The sequence below is a fragment of the Penicillium nucicola genome (assembly GCF_028828085.1).
Source record: "Penicillium nucicola strain IBT 29836 chromosome Unknown utg000002l, whole genome shotgun sequence".
NCBI lineage: Eukaryota > Fungi > Ascomycota > Eurotiomycetes > Eurotiales > Aspergillaceae > Penicillium > Penicillium nucicola.
The window spans coordinates 1,223,368-1,246,236 of NW_026643126.1; the positions used below are offsets into that span (position 1 = coordinate 1,223,368).

At 48.9% G+C, this 22,869-nt stretch overlaps 7 protein-coding genes across 7 annotated transcripts; 4 read left to right on the forward strand and 3 right to left on the reverse strand.

Moving 5' to 3' along the window:
* Nucleotides 1–113: 113 nt before the first annotated feature.
* On the forward strand, nucleotides 114–1,814 carry N7511_002228 (uncharacterized protein; the record flags this gene model as incomplete). Its single annotated transcript, XM_057124653.1, has 4 exons — nucleotides 114–237; nucleotides 292–382; nucleotides 431–654; nucleotides 721–1,814. 4 exons carry the CDS (start codon nucleotides 114–116, stop codon nucleotides 1,812–1,814), a joined length of 1,533 nt encoding a protein of 510 aa, XP_056986812.1.
* Nucleotides 1,815–2,115: 301 nt separating this feature from the next.
* N7511_002229 (YncE family protein) lies at nucleotides 2,116–3,777 on the reverse strand (the record flags this gene model as incomplete). The annotated part of the gene is made up of 6 exons (XM_057124654.1): nucleotides 2,116–2,506; nucleotides 2,568–2,752; nucleotides 2,804–3,220; nucleotides 3,273–3,401; nucleotides 3,456–3,484; nucleotides 3,540–3,777. 6 exons carry the CDS (start codon nucleotides 3,775–3,777, stop codon nucleotides 2,116–2,118), a joined length of 1,389 nt encoding a protein of 462 aa, XP_056986813.1.
* A 1,345-nt stretch (nucleotides 3,778–5,122) lies between these two features.
* Nucleotides 5,123–6,603, forward strand: N7511_002230 (uncharacterized protein; the record flags this gene model as incomplete). The annotated part of the gene is made up of 6 exons (XM_057124655.1): nucleotides 5,123–5,249; nucleotides 5,305–5,540; nucleotides 5,590–5,783; nucleotides 5,832–6,174; nucleotides 6,224–6,344; nucleotides 6,401–6,603. The coding sequence occupies 6 exons, from the start codon at nucleotides 5,123–5,125 to the stop codon at nucleotides 6,601–6,603; spliced, it is 1,224 nt and encodes a 407-aa protein (XP_056986814.1).
* Nucleotides 6,604–7,492: 889 nt separating this feature from the next.
* On the forward strand, nucleotides 7,493–8,971 carry N7511_002231 (DUF1593 domain-containing protein; the record flags this gene model as incomplete). Its single annotated transcript, XM_057124656.1, has 1 exon — nucleotides 7,493–8,971. One exon carries the CDS (start codon nucleotides 7,493–7,495, stop codon nucleotides 8,969–8,971), a length of 1,479 nt encoding a protein of 492 aa, XP_056986815.1.
* Nucleotides 8,972–9,690: 719 nt separating this feature from the next.
* Nucleotides 9,691–11,519, forward strand: N7511_002232 (sugar porter family MFS transporter; the record flags this gene model as incomplete). Its single annotated transcript, XM_057124657.1, has 4 exons — nucleotides 9,691–9,806; nucleotides 9,859–10,188; nucleotides 10,246–11,170; nucleotides 11,217–11,519. The coding sequence occupies 4 exons, from the start codon at nucleotides 9,691–9,693 to the stop codon at nucleotides 11,517–11,519; spliced, it is 1,674 nt and encodes a 557-aa protein (XP_056986816.1).
* Nucleotides 11,520–13,117: 1,598 nt separating this feature from the next.
* N7511_002233 (uncharacterized protein) lies at nucleotides 13,118–18,632 on the reverse strand (the record flags this gene model as incomplete). The annotated part of the gene is made up of 2 exons (XM_057124658.1): nucleotides 13,118–14,276; nucleotides 14,326–18,632. The coding sequence occupies 2 exons, from the start codon at nucleotides 18,630–18,632 to the stop codon at nucleotides 13,118–13,120; spliced, it is 5,466 nt and encodes a 1,821-aa protein (XP_056986817.1).
* A 1,325-nt stretch (nucleotides 18,633–19,957) lies between these two features.
* On the reverse strand, nucleotides 19,958–22,804 carry N7511_002234 (uncharacterized protein; the record flags this gene model as incomplete). The annotated part of the gene is made up of 3 exons (XM_057124659.1): nucleotides 19,958–20,539; nucleotides 20,626–22,578; nucleotides 22,640–22,804. 3 exons carry the CDS (start codon nucleotides 22,802–22,804, stop codon nucleotides 19,958–19,960), a joined length of 2,700 nt encoding a protein of 899 aa, XP_056986818.1.
* Between the last annotated feature and the right edge of the window lie 65 nt (nucleotides 22,805–22,869).

Here is a 22,869-nt window from a genome sequence, read left to right on the forward strand (position 1 = left end):
CGGACGTGACTATCTTTTATCTGCGAGGGGTCATGCACGCCTTATCTGTTCCGCTCCGACCTTCTATAAGGGCCAAGGTCGCCACTTAGCTCTTTCTTTCCCCCATTCCCGCCATGGTGTCTTTCAAGTTATGGCCTCGCAGTCGCAGTGCCAACGATGATTTTCGTTCCGCAGATGAGAAGGCTCTGGTGCGCCGTCTGGATATCTTCCTGATGACTTTCGGTTGTCTCTCACAGGGTGCGTTGGGCGAACCCCCTCAAGGCAAGAAACAAGAAACCTGACTTGGCATAGTTATCAAATATCTCGATCAACAGAATATCAACAATGCATACGTCTCGGGCATGATGGAGGATTTGAATTTACACGGCAACGAGCTCAACTTGTGAGTCAGACGTACCCACATTCCCCGGATTTCGCTGAGACCCGCTAGATTCACGACCTATTTCAATGTCGCCTACTGTATTATGCTCATCCCGTCGCAGATCATCCTCACTTATGTGCGACCGAGTTATTGGCTTCCGGGGCTGGAGATCATCTGGGGTGTGTTGACGGGCCTGATCGCTATGACCAGCAATGCGAAGCAGGTATACGTGATTCGTGTCTTCCTCGGTCTATGCGAAAGTAGCGCATGGCCCGGAATGATGACACTATTCAGTACGTTGAACATGCTCGGATCCTTGGTATCGCCGATCCAGTCCAGGACTAACTAATTCTCACTAGTGTACTGGTATACGCCAACAGAATTAGCCAAGCGAATGGGCTTTTACCACTCCTGCCAAGCAGTTGGTCAAATGCTGTCGGGTGCCATGCAAGCAGCCATCTCTGACACCCTGAACGGGCATGGCGGACTGGCCGGCTGGCGCTGGCTGTTCGTGATCAACGCGGTCATCACGGTTGTGTGGGGCTTCGCTGGATTCTTCATGATCCCCGATCTGCCCAATCGACCAAACCCGCGCGCCTTTTGGTTCAAAAAGGTGCATGGCGAACTGTCGCTTGAGCGACTCGCTCGCAACGGACGCGCCGAGCCTAAGCGCATGACCTGGGCCGGTGTTAAGCGCACGTTCTCTGGATGGGTTGTATACTTCATTTCGATCCTCTATATTGCGACTGTCCTTGGAACATATGGATATGTCTACTTCTCCCTATTCTTAAAGTCGCTCAAGAACCCAGATGGAACGCCCAGATGGACGGTGTCGCAGGTGAATGCCATTCCTATCGGCGGCTCGGCGATAAACGTCGTTTTCGTTTGGATTTGGGCTTTGTTGTCGGATTATCTGAAGACTCGCTGGACATTGATTGTGCTCCAGGCTGTTATTGGAATTATTCCCTGCATCATTATGAGTATCTGGACAACACACCCGGACACCGTTGCCCTTTCGGCTGCCTATGCATCCTACTTCATCTCTTATGTCTGTCTAGGGACCGCACCCCTCATCTTTGCGTGGCTGTCAGATCTCATTCCTCAGGATCCGGAAGCCCGGTCGCTTGCTGTTGGTGTTGCAGTGGCTGGGTACTACTCCATTTCTGCATGGTCGCAGGTTCTCGTCTGGCCTGCCTCCCAAGCTCCATTCTACAAATATGGATGGCAGTCTGCTCTTGCTCTCCTCGTACTGGTCATTATTATGACGTGTATTCTGCGCTTCGTCGATGTGCGGTACTTGTTGCCTCAGCGTGAGGAATTCCGCGCCGTTCTGGAAGATGATATTTCGGCTGGTAAAGCTACTTCATCGGCAGTTATTGATCAGGATAGCGCAAGTCAGCGGAAAGGCGGGCCTTCGAAGACTGTTCATGTTACAACGGTAGATGAAGTCTAGATCACAGTGATCTTTCGGCCCAGTGGTGCCGAGCCTAACGATATGATCGTTTCAAGTCCGGTTGTCTGATCTCAATACCCGGTGTACTGCGTTCCAATTTCTTAGGATTTGCCCAACGAGTACAATCATAAATTTCCATTGGATAATTAATAACGGGAATATATCCACATTTAAATGCATGGACCGAGGGAACATGTCAGAGTTCAGAATATTAAGCAAGTATGTATCTCTCTCTCAACACAACTCCACCGTATCAACTTCTCCCTCCATTCGCACATCTTCTCGAGTGAGTCGCGACATCTTAGTAGTAAAGAGGCTTCTCGGGATCAGTGAGATCAAAGATAACACTAGAGTGAGGCTTCGCACCGCCACGATTCTCAAACTCCTTACTAAAGTCAATAGTCCGGTTGAAAGACAGACTACCGTCCTCATTCAGATCGATATAGAGTGCCTTGAAGTCGGCAGGAGTATTGATAATACCAATCTCGCCGGTCTGAACAAAGTAATCCGTAACAACCAAGTGCTTCTGGTCGGGGGTGACCTTGATATAGTGAGGTCCAACGGTGGGTTGGTCTTCATCTGGGTCATCGAGACGCTTGACATTGTTGAGGTCGCTAATGTCCAGTGCGACAATGTGGTTCGCGGTTGTCAGGGTTGCGTAGAAAAAGCGGCCGTCTTGGCTGATATCCGAGCTATGGGAATTGTGGTTAGTACTTAGTTTCCTTCTCTGCTGGATGAACAGGATGTTCTTACTAGATAGCAATAGTATCACGGGCTTTGGGTCCCAAATCAAAGAGTTCCTCGATCACGCCTTGGCTGCCGTTTGGGTTGGTGCGCAGAGGGTAGATAATCCAAATCTGACCCAGGTGAACCGCAGTTGCAATAGCAGCAGATTCAGGGTGTCCGGGGATAAACTTGACATCTTGAATACCGCCGCCCTAGTGAGGTTAGTTGGAGCAAAAGTCCGAGGTTCTCCAAGTGGAGCTTACATTAGGGATAGTAAGAGTACTGATGATGGTCCGAGAATCCAGATCCCACAAGCGCAGTGTATCGGCATGGCGCACACCAAGACTGGGCTTCAATATAGTGATGGGCTCGACAAAGTCCGATGTCAAAATGAGCTTCTTATCCCAGTCAATGCTAAGACCGTGAGGAGAGAATTGTTGTTCAAGAATGTTGAGTGTACCCTCAACATCCTCCGGCCATTCATGAATGATGTTGAAATCGGCATCGGTCTCGATCAAACGACCAGGAGAGGTACCAACTGCAGAACCCATGTATGTGATAAAGAAGCCTCCATCGGGTTTGGCTCTGACCTCGTCTGCAATTGAGGCCAGGATACCCCGGTTACTTTTCAGAAACTTGGGCCGGTAAGGGTTCGAGGTGTCGAAATAGAATCCAGTGTCCTGGATTGAGTTAGGGACGGCAAACATTGTTTATATTAGAGGTCACGCATACCTGTGTCTTCAGAAGTGAAAGCAATCCACCACCCCACAGAGTCTTGCCGTCAAGAGAGGGTCCGAGATGGTGGGGATCGTTGCCGCTAGATGGGACATCGGTAACCCACAGCAGAGTACCAAAAGTGTCCTGATAACGAGTCAGTGAGAACGTTCACGTCTTATATTATATGACGTAGCTTACATCATCTAGACTGTAGGTAGCAAGAAAGTCTGAGAAAAGGAAGTAAGTATGATATCTCTCCAGTCGTATTTGATAGAGCCTCACCCTTGTGGAACTTGTCTGCAGATCCAGTCCAGAAGTATCCAATCTTCTTGGGGCGAATGTCGCTTGGAGTAAAGGGAGGACTCTCCAATGGAGGAGTTGGAATTTGCAAGATAGGCAATGGAGGAGCGTTGGTTGTCAAAGGCTCAGTCACTCCCGGGATGAGTGGGATCAGAGGAGGCAAGGAAAGGCACTCCCCGACAGTGATCAAAGACGCAATCAAAGAGAAGGAATACTTCATCTTGGCGAGGTTGATTGAGATATCTTGCGTTGAATTGTTGAGCACATATGCGGGAATATCTTGAGGCTTATATGTCCGACTAGAATTCTGTCGTTTCCAAAATGAAATGTCACATTGTGTCCTTCCCCTGAACCTTCTCGCCAAAATCAATAGAAAGCACGCAAGAGAAGGCCATATCAGCTTTCAGTGAGACTTCAAATTCTTGAAGACGATGTTGATCTACCAAATGGCGAAATCATTCCTGGACGCCGCCACGAAGACTGACAGATCCCGACTCGGGGACTTGAAAGCTGTGATATCCCCGGATACGGATCGTCTGATACTCGGATAATGAAAAGTGAAGAAATGTCGTGATTGAAGTCAATAGACACTCGTGATGGAGGGACGGCCGACATTTGACAGGGATTACAAGTTCATGGGATCGATAGTGCGAACTTAGAGGTGCGCATCTGGAAGCAGCTCGGGGAATCATGAAATTCCTTGGCTGAATCTCGCCCTGAATTGGATGCCACCATGATATGTGGACGAACGACTCACAGGACTAGGGCACAGAACGCCATGTGCTTACCTAAATAGGAAAGGCTCACCAAAGACGCTCAGGGATAACCCTCTCACGACTCCCACTAAAAGCACTAAATAACCCAGAATTGGGACCTGGGCATCAAAGCGAAGCTTTTGGTCTACTTTGGCTTGTTGATTTGAAGGGATGATCTGCGGTGCCAAGCAAGCCAAGCCAGCCAAGGCATTCGGGATCTAATCATTCAAGGCATGGATGAGGTGATTCAGGGCAAGACACTTTCAACATTTGACCAATCCGACCTCATGACTCGTCGTAATTTTAGAGGCATGTTCCATCTACATGTCAGGGTCCGCGATCGACACTGTGTTTTCTCCATGGGGTCCAGGAACACGGGCGAGCCCTGCATAGATTTCGACATGATGCCAAGAATGTTGTTATACTGAACGAACTTACTTTCCTGGTTCCTGTCAGGCTCTCATTTGTCCCTGGCAATTCAAATCTTCACTTACAACTTGTTCCGCGGTAGGCGAAAATAAAGAACTCGCCTGGATTGCATCATTTCACGTCTTTCAATAGTTCGGTTTATACTTTGGGCTAAAGCTGAATGCTCATGTGCAGTCATCATTTCTATGGCCGTGGGGGAGTTTTGGTTTCGATTGTGGCATTCTGGAAATATTCCAGTTGCGAGATTTGATAGGAGGGTAGCCCTTGGTGGGGATGGGAGTTAGAATGTATACTTCAAATGCTATATATACGACGTCCCGCGATGACTCTTGACTCTTGCAATTTAGTGTTGCATTCTGACTGACTTCTATCTGGGTCAGTATGAAGTCTCAAACCATCGCTTTCCTCGGTCTGTTCGTTTCCACTGCCTTTGCGGTTCCCAAGGTCAAACGACAGGACATTGGCAAGGATCAACCGATTAGTGGTGGCAAGGGCGCACCAATCTTGGGTAGGCTGAGATAAATCTAGCATTTTGATGAAATCTAACATTCTTCTGCCTTTAGGCGGAACCAACCGAGAGCTCGATCTTCAGAATCCTGATCAATTCCGCACTTCCAGCACCGACAATGGCTTTGTGCCCAATGTCAAATGGAGCTTCTCTGAATCGCAGACTAGACTTTTTCCAGGTGGTTGGTCCCGAGAACAAGTAATCCAGGACCTGCCACAAAGCCATGATATTGCTGGTGCGCAGCAGCACCTGAAGAAGGGAGCTATTCGCGAGCTACACTGGCATAGAACGGTATATGACTTCGAACCCACACCAAATTTTCAATACTAAAGAAGTACAGGCCGAGTGGGGATTCGTTTACAATGGATCTCTGCTACTTTCCGGTGTCGACGAGAATGGTGGATTCACCACCGAGAAGCTCGAAACAGGAGACATCTGGTACTTCCCTAAGGGTGTTGCCCACAACGTGCAAGGTTTAGATGATGAGAACGAATATCTTCTTGCTTTTGATGACGGTAATTTTGAGAAAATTGGGTATGGCTTCTGTTGCTTCGCTTCTATTTTCCCATGCTAATAATTCAGAACGACTTTCATGGTGGACGACTGGATTGCCCATACTCCTCGAGATGTTCTTGCTAAGAACTTTGGAGTTGATCCTAAAGTCTTCGACAACGTACCCTCAAAGTTCCCCTATATCCTTAACGGTACCGTGAGCGAAGACCTTGACAAGGCACCAGAAGGCACCTTGAGGGGTGATAACTCGTATGTTTATCACACTTACAAGCATCCATCGGAGCCCGTTCCTGGTCATGGTGGCACATTTCGCAAGATTGATTCCACCAACTTCCCTATCTCCAAGACTATTGCCGCTGCCATCGTTGAGTTGGAGCCTAAGGGCCTTCGTGAGCTTCACTGGCATCCCAATGTTAGTTCCCGATCAACATCTGCCAGACCAACTACTAACAGTCAGTTAGGCTGAGGAATGGCTCTACTTTCACCAAGGCCATGCTCGTGCGACCGTGTTCATTGGTGACTCCAAAGCCCGTACCTTCGACTTTCAAGCTGGCGACACTGCTGCATTCCCTGACAACAGTGGTATGTATACATGTCAACTCTTTCTTCGTTCAATTGTGCTAACTTTTCTCATCTAGGCCACTACATTGAAAACACCTCTGAGACTGAGAAGCTTATCTGGATTGAGCTGTATAAGAGCGACCGTGTTGCTGATATCTCGTTGGCCCAGTGGCTTGCTCTGACCCCAGCTGATACTGTTGCCAACGTCTTGAAGATTGATATTGAGGTTGTCAAGCAGATCAAGAAGGAGAAGCAGATTCTTGTCCAGGGTAAGAAATGATTGCCGCTTTGCCTTGAGTCATGATATCTTGCATAAATATGTGGCTAGGAAGCCCTATCTGAACACATGGCACTACGCCAAATAATTAAGTTTTTGTCTTTGCCCTTTCTTGGGACTGACAATAGAATTCAATTCTTGATATTCAAAGTCTTAATCTGCATAGTGTAAACATCAGGATAACCGTTTTGTAGCAATAAACTAGATTTTGAGATTTTTTGATGCAGGGCAGGGGGCTAATCTAACTCCCTGTTCGCGTTTCCAATGATTTCTTTACCTCTAGCATTGCATAAATCACTTACAACCAGAGCTTAGCCTTTAAAGGCGGTTTTTTTTCGTGCTGGGACTTGTAATCAAGCCTTCAATAATGAAATATATATAGGGCGATCTAATTACCAAATCCTCAAGTTAGGTGTACCAATGTACGCATTTGATCGCCTAAATTGTTCATGTAGAGGCGAGGTTTTACGGTGCTTATGTCTAGATCTTTAAGGTATTGATACTATGACTAGTACTAATTCCAGAGTGCATAAGGGACCAAGACGTGATGCGGCATCTAGACATCCTCGAAGCATGATCCATTTGAGGTAAGTGTAAGCGCGGATGACAGACTTGTCAGGGCGGCTTAGAGTGCATTACAGGGTTGCATGATGCAGCATTTGTTGACATAAAGAAAGTTCCTCAGCAACTCAGTGGCTATTCTACCTTTTTGCGGAACAGAATGCGGAGCGAGCTCAGGGACAATTGCCAAGATTGTGGGGTCCCCACAATATCCCCGCCGGGTTAGCTCCAGGGTTTACGTGAACTATATAAACACGCTCGATCTTGATGTTTCGTCAACAATCATATCTCTCAATCCGCTGAAATTACTGGACAAGCTGCATCGCCCAACATGTGGTCCATGGTCCAACGTCTTCTCACGCTTGGTCTGATAGCCACTACACTACCTGCTGCATCCTGCTATGTCACCAGCAGATCAACAAAGTTACGAACTGTCGTTACAACCGACATGGAACAAGACGACTTGGCCTCGCTAATTCGATTCCTGCTTTACACGAATGACCTTGATACACAGGGTATCATCTATAGCTCTAGCGTATGGCACTGGGCCGGCAACGGCAACGGCACATCTTTGCGCTGGACTGGCACACGAACAATTGAGGACAAAGTCCTCAAGGCCTATGCAGAGGTCTATCCGAATCTTCGTCAACATGACCCATCTTACCCAACACCAAAGGAGCTGTTGTCCACAGTCAAGATTGGCAACATCGACTTTGAGGGTGAGATGGAAAAGGACACCGCTGGTTCCAATCTCATTAAATCGTTACTGTTAGACAATGATCCCAGAACGCTGTACTTGCAGGCTTGGGGTGGCACCAATACCATCGCCCGTGCTCTCAAGTCAATCGAGGACCAGTATTCCAAGTCGAGCAACTGGATACGAACCAAGGAGAGAATCTCCCGAAAAGCAGTCATTATGGCCAGTGGCTTCCAAGATCCGACATACGCTGAGTATATTGCTTTACACTGGCCCAAAGTCCGTGTTGAAGAGATGTCGGCTGGCTACGCCACCTGGGCATACAACTGCAATAAAGGCCAGGGCAACGTTCGTGGGCTACCCAACGATAACTTGTATTTCACTGGTGAATGGATCAGGCCAAACATCGAGATGGGGCCTTACGGGAAGCTCTACCGCTCCTGGCTCGACGGCCAATCCATGCCGGGTGATCCAAATGACATTTTCGCCAATGCAACGGCATCCGCTGCCAGCTGGTGTAAGCCGCTTGCTCCCTACGATTTCCTTTCTGAGGGTGATAATGTGGCTTTCAACCCCTTGTTGACAACCGGCCTCCAAGACCCAACCAACCCAAATCTTGGTGGCTGGGGAGGTCGGGCAAAGCAGAATTCCACCTTTCCGGATCTCTGGGTGATGGCTGAAAATGAGATTGGTCAAAATGGGACTGAAGTTGACATGTACACCATCGACCGTTGGTTAGCGCCAGTTCAGAATGACTTTGCAGCTCGCATGCAGTGGACAGTGACACCAAAGTATAGCGACGGAAATCATGCACCCTCTGTTGAGATACTAAATGGTGGTTCAGTGAAGGGACGTCCTGGGACTACGGTGACTTTGACCGGTGCAGTTCACGATCCAGATAATGACAATATCAGCACTTCCTGGTGGCAGTATCTAGAGGAAGGCACCTACCCAGGATCCGTGGTCGTAGCTGAGCATCGAAAGAGCCGGGCCAGTGTGGAGATTCCAGCTGACGCAAAGCGCGGCCAGACTATTTCGATCATTCTGGAGGGAACCGATGATGGGCAGTTTCCTTTGACGCGCTATGGCCGTGTTATTATTCAAGTCATTTAACTTAACATATTTCGGTTCTAGATCACTATTAATTGATCTTATGGCCAGTTGCAGTATACCTTTAGTGCAGTAGAATATCAAATCACACTAGGTTCAGTCAGTGGGATCCTGAAGATTTTACCAACTAGTCGATGCCTTGTGTTTCAGGCATTTTAGTCAAATTGCATGCTATAAAGGCCCATTTCTCCTGTATAATTGTAGTTTCTATTGTTCTCCATTCTATTCTTACTTTGATGGGTTTTCTGGGGCTTGGTAAACGCTAAGGGATGAAAGCGCTTAGAGCTACCTGCAGAAGCTGGCCGAGGGTTACAACTAACATACTGGTTTACCCTGAAGCTCTATGCAATAAGCAGTGCTTAGAAGTACCCGAATTGGGTCTGCAATTAGCTTAACTCGTGAGGATAAACCTTAAAATGCACCTCATGTGGCCCATTTGGGGTTTCCCCGTGGTTCCCCGCAACCCCCGCAGTATTCCCGAGTGGCAGTAACTTCCAAAAACAGCGAGGTTCCCAGGCAGGATATCGTAGCCACGGATGATTGTCCTCTCGGTGGTCTCATTCGGAGATATTGATCGAATAAATACGCTGGGCTTTACCCACCATGCTCACACGACAGCTTGCCATTATATTGTGAGCTCTGGCTTTTCTATCGGAACAAAGTTAACTTCGTGGTTCGCAACTTCAATTCTGAGTTGTTGCAATTTAGTTCAGCCTCGCAAAATGGGCGAAATCGCAGCTGAATCAAATCGAGACTCTCGCGCCCAGGCGGCGATGAAGAATCGTTGGACATCCCTATTACACAACCCCAAGCTAATGGTCATTGCGCTATTCGCTTCGTATGTCTCAATTAATCTTTTGTTATGAATACTATTCTAATTGTTGATACAGGGTTGGCGGATTCGAGTATGGATATCAACAGGGAGTGCTGGGCCAGTCCCTGGTTATGACTCGCTTTACAGACAATTTCCCTACTGTCGTTGCGTCCTCTAGCGCTACCGGCTGGCTCACATCAATCCTACAACTGGGCGGTATTCTCGGCTCTCTCTCCGCCGGAATCTTGGGCGAAATATTTTCTCGAAAGTACACTATGTTTTCAGCTTGTTGCTGGGTTGTCCTTGGAAGCTATCTCTATTGCGGAGCCAGCTACCATAAGCCAGGCTTGTTATATGCGGGCAGATTCTTTACCGGTCTTGGAGTTGGAACTTTCAGTGGCGTTGGGTGGGTATTTTCTTTACTTAGAATCTCATTGAATCAACTAACACCTCGACGCGATAGTCCTCTTTATAACGCCGAGTTATCAGCTCCCGAGCTTCGCGGATTCTTGGTCTCATTTTACCAATTCGCAACGATTTTTGGAATTATGTTGTCCTTCTGGATAGGATATGGAAGTAACAATATTGGCGGTATCGGAGAAACACAATCCGACATGGCCTGGCGGCTTCCTTCTATCATCCAGGGCATTCCTGCCGTATTACTTGCCTGTGGAATTTGGTGGCTGCCGTTCTCCCCCCGCTGGCTTGTCAAAAAGGGTAGAGTTCAGGAGGCACTTTCTACTTTGTCCTACCTACGCAACCTACCCGAGGAGCATGAGCTAATCCAGGCTGAACTCAGGGAGATTGAAGCAGAGAGTCTCTTCGAAAGGCGATCCTTTGCAAAGACGTTCCCTAATCTGGCGGCCAAGGAGCAAGGAAGCATATTGGTCCGCGAATTCGCCCAGTATTATCAGATCTTCCGAACCTGGGATAACTTCAAGCGCGTCGCCATTGCTTGGCTTATCATGTTCTTCCAGCAATGGAGTGGTATTGATGCTATTATTTACTACGCCAGCACCGTGTTTCAGAGCTTGGGTCTAACTGGAGGAACTCAAGCCCTGCTCGCCACCGGAGTCACGGGAGTCGTGTTCTTTGTATGCACTCTCCCGGCCATGCCTCTAATCGACAGAATTGGTCGAAAGCCCATGCTATATGCCGGTTCTGCTGTTATGTGGATCTCAATGGTCCTGGTCGGTATAATTGTCGCCAAGTTTGGAAACGACTTTGAAAATCATTCAAACGCTGGCTGGGCTGCAGTGGCTTTCATCTGGATCTATGTCGGTGCATTCGGGGCTACCTGGGGTCCAGTATCATGGACATTGGTAGCAGAAATATTCCCCCTTTCTATCCGATCGAAGGGCTCATCTTTTGGTGCATCAAGCAATTGGGTAAGTGACTCCATAGAATTGTAGACCAGCACTAACGCGGATTTAGCTCAACAACTTCGCTGTCGCTTTCTTCGTTCCCCCTATGTTCCAGGCTTGGAAATGGGGCACATATATTTTCTTCGCCGTCTTTCTTGCTGCTAGCATTGTATGGATTTATTTTTTCCTCCCAGAGACCAAGGGCGCGACATTGGAGGAGATGGATCGTGTTTTCAAGAGTCGCTCAGGGGAAATGGATCTAATCATGTTAGATGAGGCACGTCGTGACGTCGCAATGGCCCACAATGCTGCATTGGAAGTCGAAAAGGAAATGGTCGCTCATGAGGAGGAGCGTTGCTCGTTGAAACATTAGTCACTCTTGTTCATTGTGTTTTAGAGTCTTACGTACCTGCCGGCGGGTCTCCCTTGACTATGGCTTCTGCAAATCACATTGTCTGGTTCAATTTGGCTACTCCGCTAGACTCATCTACTGACGCTGTCTATCTATTCTTAGTGGAGTAGCCTTAACGATTCCATGTCAGCGGAATAAAGTTAAGGTTGAATGGGCCGACCCGCGCCGCTCCACTGAAGGCCACGGGTAGGCGCAAACATGTTCATGTAGCGGAGAATGAATGGTATGCCTTGAAACTTATCCGTACGGAATGAGGCAATTAATGTGACACAGCGATTCTGACGGCATGTGAATGCATCTCTCGGTTGGCCGCTGAGGATACAAGGAATAAGGGTAGCACTTTTGCACCCAGGCTGAGCTTGGTCTAGTCAATAGTGAGTGAGTAACAGGTTGAAGTTTCTTACTAGCTTCAAAATAGTGCATTAGGTTGTACTGGCTCACCTTGTTCCTGTAAGCGATTTCTGTGGCTAATATTGATCAATACCAAGTTGTCAATGGATTCAGCACCTACCGATGCCTGTGAGATGATCCGGGTCCATGTACTTGATGCTTCAGATCAATGACAAGCGGCAGATATCTTTTACAAGGTCACTAACATTAATCAGACACTCTTTTTAATTATCTCAAACCTCTCTAATCCTGTCTTTAAGCTTAATTTCAATTGGCTCACTTGACTGCCTGTTTGATGGCCAAAATAACGTATGAGCCGAGGTGTTTAGCCATCGAACCCAATAGCGCTCGAGACTTTGGAGGACACTGTTCATTCCATTTTCGTGTGTTTGGACACTCCTTGTTATGCCTTCGCCGTACGCGTCGGCGCTTCCATAAGTGTCCAGACCAAGGACTGGATGTCTTCTTTTCACGACTTATGGTTCTTTTTTGCAAAACTTAGTGATCTCATTCAATTAAACTACTCGATCAGAAGAGTTCCCTTCTGGGTGCTCCTAGTGGAATGCTATCGACGTGATACCCGACACCCGGTCTGACGGTCGACATTCACATACTCCATACTACTAGAAGCTCATCAATAACGGGTCATTCTAATAGATACACCAGGTAGTTATGGGGGCAATACAGCAGTGGATGGAATGGAACAAAATGTAACCAGATGGGATAAAATGTAATGTAGAAAGAAAGAGCGACATAGAGGCAAAAGGGTGAAAGGGCTAAAAAGACTAGACAGATTGAAGAGATTGAACAACCAGAAGACCCAAGCCAATCGTAGCAGATCGGCTTTGGCAGTTTTCATTTCCGGGGAGTCTCAGCGGAGCCTGATACTCATGCATATGTCGGCAGGGTTCTTAAAAAGAAAGCTTCAGATACATCAGAAGCTGAATATTTCGTGAACAGTAAGGGAATTCATTGAGTAAAAAAAAAACTCCAATAATGCAATTATGCTGATAGCAAACTCCAAATCCCAAGCATGACCAAAAAAGTCCGTCCCCAAAGTAAGTCGGACAAAGGGCCAAAACTCCATGCACGCTACCAACAATGCTCCAAACAACCTCGCTCCGCGCGTCAACAAAATATCAACTTAAAGAATAACAAAGAATTTGGCCTTAATTTTTGATCGCCTTCCTCTTCAGCACGCCAAGATGCTCTAGTCTATCCCATGCTTGGTTCATGTCGGAGGCCTGGTCGCCCAGCGAGGGTCGGAGCTCCAGGCCATCCAAGGTATGGAGAGATCCGCTTGTGCCGGCGTACAGGAGAAGTTCGAGAACTCTCCGACGGAGACGTGTGGCTTGGTCAAGATGGATTAGATATTTTCCGTCGGCAAGGGGATCTGCCAACGGGACTGTGAATGGGTCGTTGATTTCAACGTCCGTGTCAGGCTTTGCCTCGTCTCCCATGGTTGCCCGGTGGGATATCTGGTCATCATTTCCGAGCTCTGCGAGTGCATCGGAAAGATCTCGGTGGACTTGTTGATGTCGAACAATTGCATGTTCGTTGGACTTCAACTTCTTCCGATCCATGTTCGTGCCATTTCCGGTTACTGCGGGTGGGTAGAAGCCAACAGTCAATGGATTGCCGCGGATATCCAGTTTGCGCAAGGAGCACGCAGTCCCTTTTCCGGTTCTTCCTAGTCGACTGAGGATTTGAGAGACTCGTCTCATACGTGCTAGACGATTGCCAACAATCATCAATCTGGCGAGGCAGTTCATTCCCACAAGGGGTTCCACATTATCGACAGAGTTGAAGTTCAGATTGAGAACTTTGAGATTAGGGAAGCTCAATGCAAAGTCACTTGGGATGCTCTTCAATGTACACGCAGCCAAATCAAGAAGCTGAAGGCGCAAGAGAGGAGCAGAGGGGGTGAGGACCTCAGACGAAAGTTTGTTGGAGGACAAAAAGACTTTGCGGACATCCTTGATAAGCCCCAGATCAAGATCTATCATGAAGTTTGGATTCTTTTCCTTGGGCGTCTGTTCTCGGAGAGATAAAACCTCAACATTGTGGCAATTTTCCAAGCCGGTCACGGCTGAAAGATGGTTTTGATCGAGGTAAAGAAGGCTCACGGAAGAGAATGGTCGGACATCCAAAGATTCGAGACGATTTCCTGACAGCCTAAGGGCGCGCAAACTAATGAGGGATGCTGGAGATTCAAGGCTAGTGATCTTGTTGGCACTGAGATCAAGAGTAGCAAGTGACGGGAGCCAGTCAACATTGCGAACAGACGTTAAGCAATTGTGACTTAGGTCAAGGTCACGCAGGCGTGTCCTAAACATTTGATTAGCATTCTATATTTCCGACGATTGGAGAAACTTACAGTTCAGACCCTTCGAAATCCACCGCTGTCACAGAGTTGTTGCTTAATTTCAAACTCAGCAAGCCATTGAGGTCAAGAATTCCATCAATGTTGCGGATTTGGTTATCATTCGCCTTCAGCTCTCGGAGGTGAATCAAGCTTGAGAAGCCATCCAATGTCTCGATGTCATTTCCTGAAACATCGAGATATTGGAGATTAACCAAATGGCTCCAAGGGGTGAGGTTGGACAAGCAATTCCGTGGGATCTTGAGTGTCCGCAATGATGGCGGGATTCCACTCAGTTGACCGATGTCGTTATCGGAAACATCCAATTCCTCTAACCGTGGGCAGAACTCATTGAGCTTATGTAAAGTAATCAATCCCTTCTGCCGCAAAACAAGGCGACGCACATGCTCCCAGTAAGGCTCATATGGCTCTACATCAGTAATATGCTTGATCAGATCTCCAGTCGCCAATGCAAATGTGCCGTGCACTTGGCGCAGGGAAGACGGATTTGTTCGTTGAGCCACATAGCTCATCTCAAGATTCAGAGCTCGATCACCCTGGTTGACCGAAAAGTCTGCGAGGGGGCTGAGGTGGAAGCTGTAGCTTGTGTCGGGTCCAGCGCTCTGGATTGGCATCAAGGATTGCTCTGCCCCATTGCGAGCAGGTGTCTCACTGACGGAAAGTGACTGATTTGTGCGAACAAGGCTTTGGTCATCAACAGTATCCTCGTTTCTTTCTTCGATTCTCGAAATGGGACGTCGAATAAAGGGCTGTCCAGCAACGGAGGTTTGTCGTCCAGTTGGAGGAACAGAAGACCGGATCGAATCATTTTCATTATCGGACTGAATAGACTCTTCGGGAGGTGGAATTCCCTGGTAGACGTGATCCTGAGAGGCTGGATCCCGTTCAGTATTGGCGGATTCCCCTTCGGAGGTAGCCTGTGCAGTATCCGATGATAGGTTGACAGTGGCAACACGTGCTTGTTTTCCTTGAGATCGAGACGCCTTTGAAGACACAGACCCCTGGCCGTGTTCTTGAGAACTATCTTGCCCAGAGTGGTTTTGTGTTTCAATCTCATTCGTCTCCCATGATGTCGTTCTGGTGCCAGTGTTGGGGACACTCGAGGTGAATCGTGTCTTTCTCGACCGAATGGAGCTTCCGTTGAGAGACGGAGCGCCATCCCTTGTATGTGGTCGAACATCTATCTTTGTGGGGGACCTGCGGGCACTGGCATCTTGTTGGTCGCCGGTCGTGCTCTTTGTAGGAGAGCTGAGACCATGTACTCTCATCATCTCTTGTAGCTCATCCACACTCAAATCTGGAATATCTCTGAAAGGATCTTCGCCTTGCTCGGGTTCGGATGGAGGCTGAGGTTCTTCGACTCCGTCTTTGACCCATTGATTCCTACGACGATCATATTTGAACCCATTGACTTCATTGGGGATGAGGTGGGATACCAGATCAGAGGCCAACATCCCCTTCACTTGGGAGTTCTGTGAGGATCCTGTTGGTGCCGAGCTGACACTGAAACCGGACATTTGGGTGTTGATAGTCATCAAGTCTTGAGCAATGTTTTCGGCCGTGTCATCGGCCATGCCACTGGTCTTGCGCTTCCTCGGTCCTTGGATGCGAATATTCTGCGAGTTTGGAGAATCAAGGTCAATCCGACTTTCTGGCCGGCCAGGGAGTGACATTTCGCCATCGAATTCCCGATCATCGCGCTCCTGGTACTTTTTAAGATGGCTCAAAATCAACGGATTCAGTTCCTTGGGCTCCCTAATTTTGCGAAGATCTGTTCCATCGCGGCTTGGTGGGCGAGAGAATGCCTCGCGGGTGGATTCATCTTCGTAGCTCAGGTCAAGCTCGTCGCCTTCGCTGTCCACGTCAGACTCTTGAACGCTGGTCAGACCAGTTGCACCCCGACCTTTTGATCGGATCAAGTCCATGATCTTCGTGGCTTCGTTGAGATAGTCTTGGGTGGTGATTGACCCCTTTCGTGAAGTATCACTGGTGCCAGTAATTTTGACAAGGGGGACATCACCATCGAGTGAGAATGAGTCCGAATAGTCTGTGTTATCGAAATTGGACTCGGAGAACCTTCTATGCGCCATAAGGCTCGCTTCGGCAGCATTTCGTATTTGACTTGGGGTCGGTGTACGTGGTCGCTGCATCGATTGGGAAAAGCCAGGGGGAGCAAGATAGTCACTATTACCAATCTGCACGCCTTGTTGCATTAGGCTTCTCTGTAACAGTGACATGCTGTCACCATACTTTGGGGGTGAGTCTCCGTTCTCCCAGTTCGGCTCGACGCTGTTCTTTCGCATAATTGTTCGACGCCGCTTCGGAGTTGGGTCCATCCCAGGGGCCTTGGGTACTCGTTTGACATCAGGAGGCATATTCTCCTTGTTGCCCGGTCGAGTGGCTGGTCTTATATCGTCGAAGAAATCCTGACGAACCCAGGCAGATGGTTTTCGCGTGAATCCAGAGCTGGCTGTTCTGCTGTAATGATATAAGCTATGCTGTGCAGATGAGCCACGGAGATAATTTCGAGTTGATGATCTTTTCCTTGATGTAGGTCGAGATCCGAATCCTGCGGCCTCATCATAGATCAATTTGTGTTCGTAGGGGCTGGCATCTGAGAAGTCGAACTTGTCCAACTCGCCACCGCCGAATTGACTTATACGATGTCCATTATTCCGAGATCCGTGGCGTTCATTACGTCTCGGTGAAATCTCGCCCAATGGTTCATTTCTCGCAGTCAAGAAGCTTCGATTTTCGCCCTTTCTTCGCGCTTCCTCGGACGGCGATGGTGGTTCTTCTCCTTCCGATGTGTCGCTGAAGCTCTCCTCGAATTGACTCATGCGCCGAAGCAATCGGTTATTCGTGAATGTATCATGGTCACCGAACAACTTCAGTGGACTTCCTGAAGATGGCATATTTCCGTCTCTCCCTTCTGTGTCCCCAGCTGTGGATGGTCGAACGTGAGATGAAGATGGGCGAGGTAGGGCAGGAGAGCCTGTCCGGTGAGGAGGATTGAAGAGGGGAGAACTGCGAATTTTGGAGTTGGCGAGGGTTGCGGGGGAGAGACGGTGTGAAGGGAAGGGCGATGGTGAAAATCGACGAGGGAAAGAGCGGTTTCCACGTCGGTGGAAGTCGACTGTTCCCATCGACAAATCTTGAGGGAGAGAGTGGCTGGTCACGTCTAGTAAACTGTCGTCGCGGGGTGACGCGTCGGGACGAGGTTCACTGTGATTGTAGAAGAGGAAGCTGTCGCTTGCTGGGGACTCTGGGCGGCTGTCGTTTTCGATAGACAAACTTTCCAATTTGTTGGTGACCTGCTTCAGCGCAGATTTGATGACTTCGGACGTCTTAGTGCCGTCAACTGTATTGTTTCGGGTGAATGTGATGGGCGTGATGCCTTCGTTACGAAGATCTTCCAATCCACTCGCCGTCCGTAGTTGTGTATTCCCTTGTGAGTACCCTTCTGGGTCCTGTGTCGCGTCCTGCGTCGCATCTTCTCCCCACGGCGCGCGATTTACAGTCCCTGACGCCGATTCAGTGTGGTTTCCGCCCTCGTCTTCACTGTCGACGCGCTCTGGTTCTGGCTCGGATTGTTGATCTTGTTTTTCCGCCTCGTCTCTATCTTGTCGCGAAGTGTTGTCGGTGAAATCCCACAGCTGATCGTCCTGCTTCGAAAATGGAATCGAGTCTTGTGTCAATGAGCTCTGAGGCGGTGGCTTGAAAACACTTTCCAGTCCCATGGGCGCGAACAAATCTCGTTGTTCGCCCGCCTCGATTTCCCCCCGCAGTAAGCGCCTGCGCCATTCCGGTGTGCCCTCCTGTGTGTCTTTTGTTCCTTTCTTCGTTTTGATCTGAACGGTACTATTACTCTGAACTTCCGACGATTTCGAGGCGTTTGAGACGTTCGAGACGGATCGTAGTGGGGATCGATGGTCCATCGCTGAAGGTTTGCGAACCGCAGCGGAGACGCGCCTGGGGCTTTCCTTGGTCCTAGGTGTGTTGGGTTTGGACTTATCGGGGGCCGGCGATCGCGGTTTCGGTGTCTTGGGGGTACGGGGAGTCTTTGGGGTTGGAGGCTCTTTTCTGTGGAAGTGACAGGGCCGGGTCACCTTCTTCTTGTCCCCCGGGGATTGTTTTTCGGAACGCCGCGCGGGCACTGGAATGCGACTCGGGGTTCCGGGCAAACTGGCCCTTGGAGACGAGGCCAATGGTTGAGTTGGTGGAGTTGGTGCAGGACTTGTCGGCGAGGCTGGCATCGAGGGCCAGTCGTCGGACAGACTGTCGAGCCATGGTTGGCTCATCTTGCTTTGTTATGATACGCGTCTGGTTGAATGTCGCGCGACACAAAGCATGTCGTAGTAGTTAGTACATAGGAATCGAAGCTAACAAAAAAAATACTGGAGTTGCAAAAGAGAACGGACATGCGGAGATGTGGTCCGCGCAGTTCAATCCCCACTCAAGCTCCTTGTTTGTTTTGTGTTTACCTGGGTTACCGACTCCGCCCGCTTTCCAATCTATAGACCCCGATGCAGTGGCAGGAGTTGTCGGTTAGGGCTTATTTAGCCCATGCAATACATTCGATGCTCCAGTAATTCAACACTATCGAGTCCTTTTCGAAGCCTAATGTTGTGGTCCCACTTAGTCTCGATAATAATCCAATAATCTCTTGACCGATGTCGCTGCAAGGGCACAATTCAATTAAAATGGATATTAGAGAGCAGACTAAGCTGGAAATGTGTAATAAAAAGGCATAGATCTGTAACGGGGGGTTCAATTGAAGTGGATTTGAGTGTTGATGACGTTGAAGGCACGTTATATATATCTGGCTGGTCACTAGTCAAGCACCAAACCCAAAGGTCAACATTTTGACCTGAGGCTACTAACATTGTCAATTTACTTATCAGGCAGTAACAGGTTGGTTTCCTTCCTTGCGCAAGGGTGATTGAATATCAAATAGTACAATTGTTGGGGCGCACTCAAGGGTTGAAGCTATTGCAAATAGAGTATGGCCCCTCGTTTCCTTTAGCGGGTAGGTGGGCGGTCCTTTTGACGTCATTTCAGATCTACGTAATTAATTTTTTCATTTCGAAGCTTGAATATCCCACAGGCAGAGAATGTGTGCACGTTGGTAGCCCGAAGTGTTTTCCGTAGTCATCTTTCAAGAGATATACACAGATGAGCCAACATTGCCCTGGATACGGAGTCCATGTAGCTGCCCAACGCGGGAATAAAAAGGAATTGGCACGTAGCAACGAGCGGTGAGACCTATCAGGTAACCTAGCACGATATATACTTTGTTAGTGCCATGAAGGAACACGTCGGTGAACGGAGGTCATGGCCTCTTCAATCTTCTGAAGGATTTGACGCATTCTACTACGGAGTTCTCGAATGGGTGGGCCATTTCTTGCATTGTTTTGTGCCCTAACATGTTCTCTCTTCTTTCAGATATGCCCATTTGCGATTATGTTGGATATAAAGACGTATTTCATCATATAATGATCGGGAGTTGCATGAACTGGAAACGGAGCTAACTTTTGGAAGGAATCGAAAGTATGTATTGATCATGTCTAACTCCAGGATATTTTGTCTCAATGAATGGTACAGTATAGAACACGAAAGAAAAGTTTTAGATGATAAGTCGCTCGAAAGAGTACTTGCCAACCGCCTTGCGACGCAAGTATCCAATCTCACGGCTAGTGCGGTTCTTGACCTCGCCGGTAGACTTCTTCATCTTGGTGCGGGAAACATCTCCGGAAGTAGTCTTGAGTGACAGAGGAAGCATCTTGCCACCGGCATCACCATCAAATCCATCTTCACCTTCGCCAGGACGAGTGAAAATCATCAACTCGGCGCCATTGAGCTTCTCGTAGCGGACGAGGTGGGAAGGACCAGCGGCCTCAGCATCCATCTTGGCCAGAGCATCCTCTGAAGTAGTGGCTGGGGTAACGACCTGGTCTGCGAAACGGAGGTACTCGCACATGACTCCCTTGAGATAGGTTGCCTCTTCCACTCCTGCGAGAGCGGCGGAAATCTCGGACTTCATATCGGCAATTAGTTCCATCTCACGGCTAGCAGCCGCTGTGACGGAGTCTGAGTCCTCGAAATCACCAGCTGTAGGAACGGCGGAGATCCAGCCGGAAGGACCAACGGCGTCTACGGAAGCAGTGAGGAGGTCAACAATGACATTGAGGGAAAGAGAAGGAGTAATCTGGTGAGGCGTGATGGGGGTGGGGGGTTTTCGGTGAAGCGAGAAGTATAGCCTCCAGTAGCGAGAGAAAGACGGAGATGGTGAACCATAGAGAAAAGCTCTGTGCGTGAGAGGTTGGAGCGAAGAGAAGCCACAACGACTGGGAGAGGCTGAGCATGAATCTTCTGGAGAGAGATATTCAGACCGGTGAAGATGTCCTTCAGGGTTGCTGTCTCAGACCCGAGGTGCTTTGTGAGTTCCTGGGTAGGAGTGGCGATATCACCGTTGGTAATCGCCCGAGCGGTGTCTTCAAGAGCTCCAGAACGCGAACGGGCCTGGTTCAGGAAAACCTTGAGCGCATAGGCCAATTCATCCGAGGAGATCAGAGTAGGCCCTTCCAAAACTTGGTTGACTTGGTTGAGGGAGGGATCAGAATCAAGCAGAGCTTGAATAAAAGAACCGGTGGGGAACTTCTGCAGCACTTGCGGCTTGTAGGCCCGACGAAGTGCAATTTCGACGTTATCGAATGAGAAGTGACCCAACTTGATGAGCCACTCGCAAGTAGTGGGAGGCCACATGGCAACCTGGAGCCGAGAAGAAGAAGAAGCCGAAGCAATATCTTTTGATCGAGACTCTTCCACAGTAAAGATTTTCGACAGCAAGAAAAGAGTTGCTTCCGAGTTGACAAATTGTCCGCGCACAGGGAGCGTTGTAGAGGCATCAGATGTGCTAAAGTATGTCAAAACAGCGTTATCGAACAAGTCAATGTTCTTGGTCTTGGCCGCCTTGTCGATAGTTTGTGTAAGCTGTGTCCATTTCTCAACTTGCTCCGGGGAGGTAAGTCGAAGGGAAGCCACGTTGTCAGACCGGTGCTTCTTAGAGGCCACATCCCACTGGGCAGCAGATGAACCGATACCCTTGCCAATGGCATCAATGAGAAGGCTATCTCTTGTTCGCTTGAGAGAAGAGCTCGGCGCACTCGGGAGTGAGCTCAAGTCAAAAGCAATAAGGGTGTTGCCCTTGGTGGCCACTGCAATTCCAAGCTTAGCGAAGTAGCTGATGAAATTTGTAGGGGTCTCTGCGGTTGATGCGGTGCTCGAGGAAATATCATCCGCGGGAATGCTGCGCTGAACCGAGTTGTACTGGGTGTCATAGACTGCCACGAGAGACTTGCTCGCACCGATCACAAACTGGGGCGAAATACGCATCACCGAGGAAAAGTGCTCATCAAGCACGAACTGTGAAGTGACCGAAGGCGAGTATTGGGAGAGATCGACGTTGATGAAACCCTTGTCGAAAGAAAGATTTAAACCCGCCGAGCCAGAGTGGAAGCTCCATTGCATTGCACTGCAGTTGGCAGTTTCCAGGCCACTCAGGTCCGGGATGTGGAAAGTTTGGAGATGTCTCAACCGTTGGCTCTCGTGCGATTGTGACGTCGAATCGGCAGGAACAGAGAACATCTGCACAATAATATCCTTCAAAGAAACTCTATCTGTGTTCTTTGGCTGCGATACAACCAGCAAGATGGATGGCTCATTGACACCAGAGGCCGTCAAATCACCCAAGGCCATCGAAGCCAGGTCCTGTCGTCTCTTGAACAAAGCCTTCTTTGCATCTTCAAACTCTACCAAGAAGCTGGACTGGACACTGTGAGTAGAGCAAACCTTGGCAATCTCGCTGTGCTGAATGCTCCATCGCTGAGTCTTCAAATCAGAGGACAGTCTGCGGACACGACCATCCTCGTGGACCGCCAGAATGTCAAATGGATCCATTTCTCCTTCATCATTGGCACTGGAGGGGACGATGCCGACAAAAGTGGTGGGGCTGGTCGAATCAGTCACGGTGGTAGTCGAAGAAGAAATGACTGGGGCACTTGAGCCACTGCTGCTGATCTCCTCCACGAAACACTTGATCTGATGTTCGGGCTTAGTGACGGCAGTGTAAGTTTGTCGTCGAACTGCCGATTTTTTCGAGAGCTTGCGGCGAACGGAGCATGGGCGGCAAGAGAAAGTAGATTGCGGCGGGACGGCATAGGACGTTACGAGCTTTGGCGTTTGAACCTGGGATAAAGAGTTAGTGAGAATTCAAAAACCAGAGATCAGGAATTTCCGACAGCCGTACATTGTAAATGTTTACAGCCTCACCATCAACCGCAACTGCGACTTCATAGCGCTTGCGCTTTTTCGCATCGGCGAGACTGAAGACATCGCTGATACGGGTTTTGCCAGTGGAGGCGTGAAGTGGGCGAGGCAATTGCGCCAGAACAGAGGGAGATTGCAGGTCCATGACTAAATCTCGAAAACCAAGCGATTTCCTGTCCCTTCAAAGCGTGTGGTCTTTTGCATGCAGAC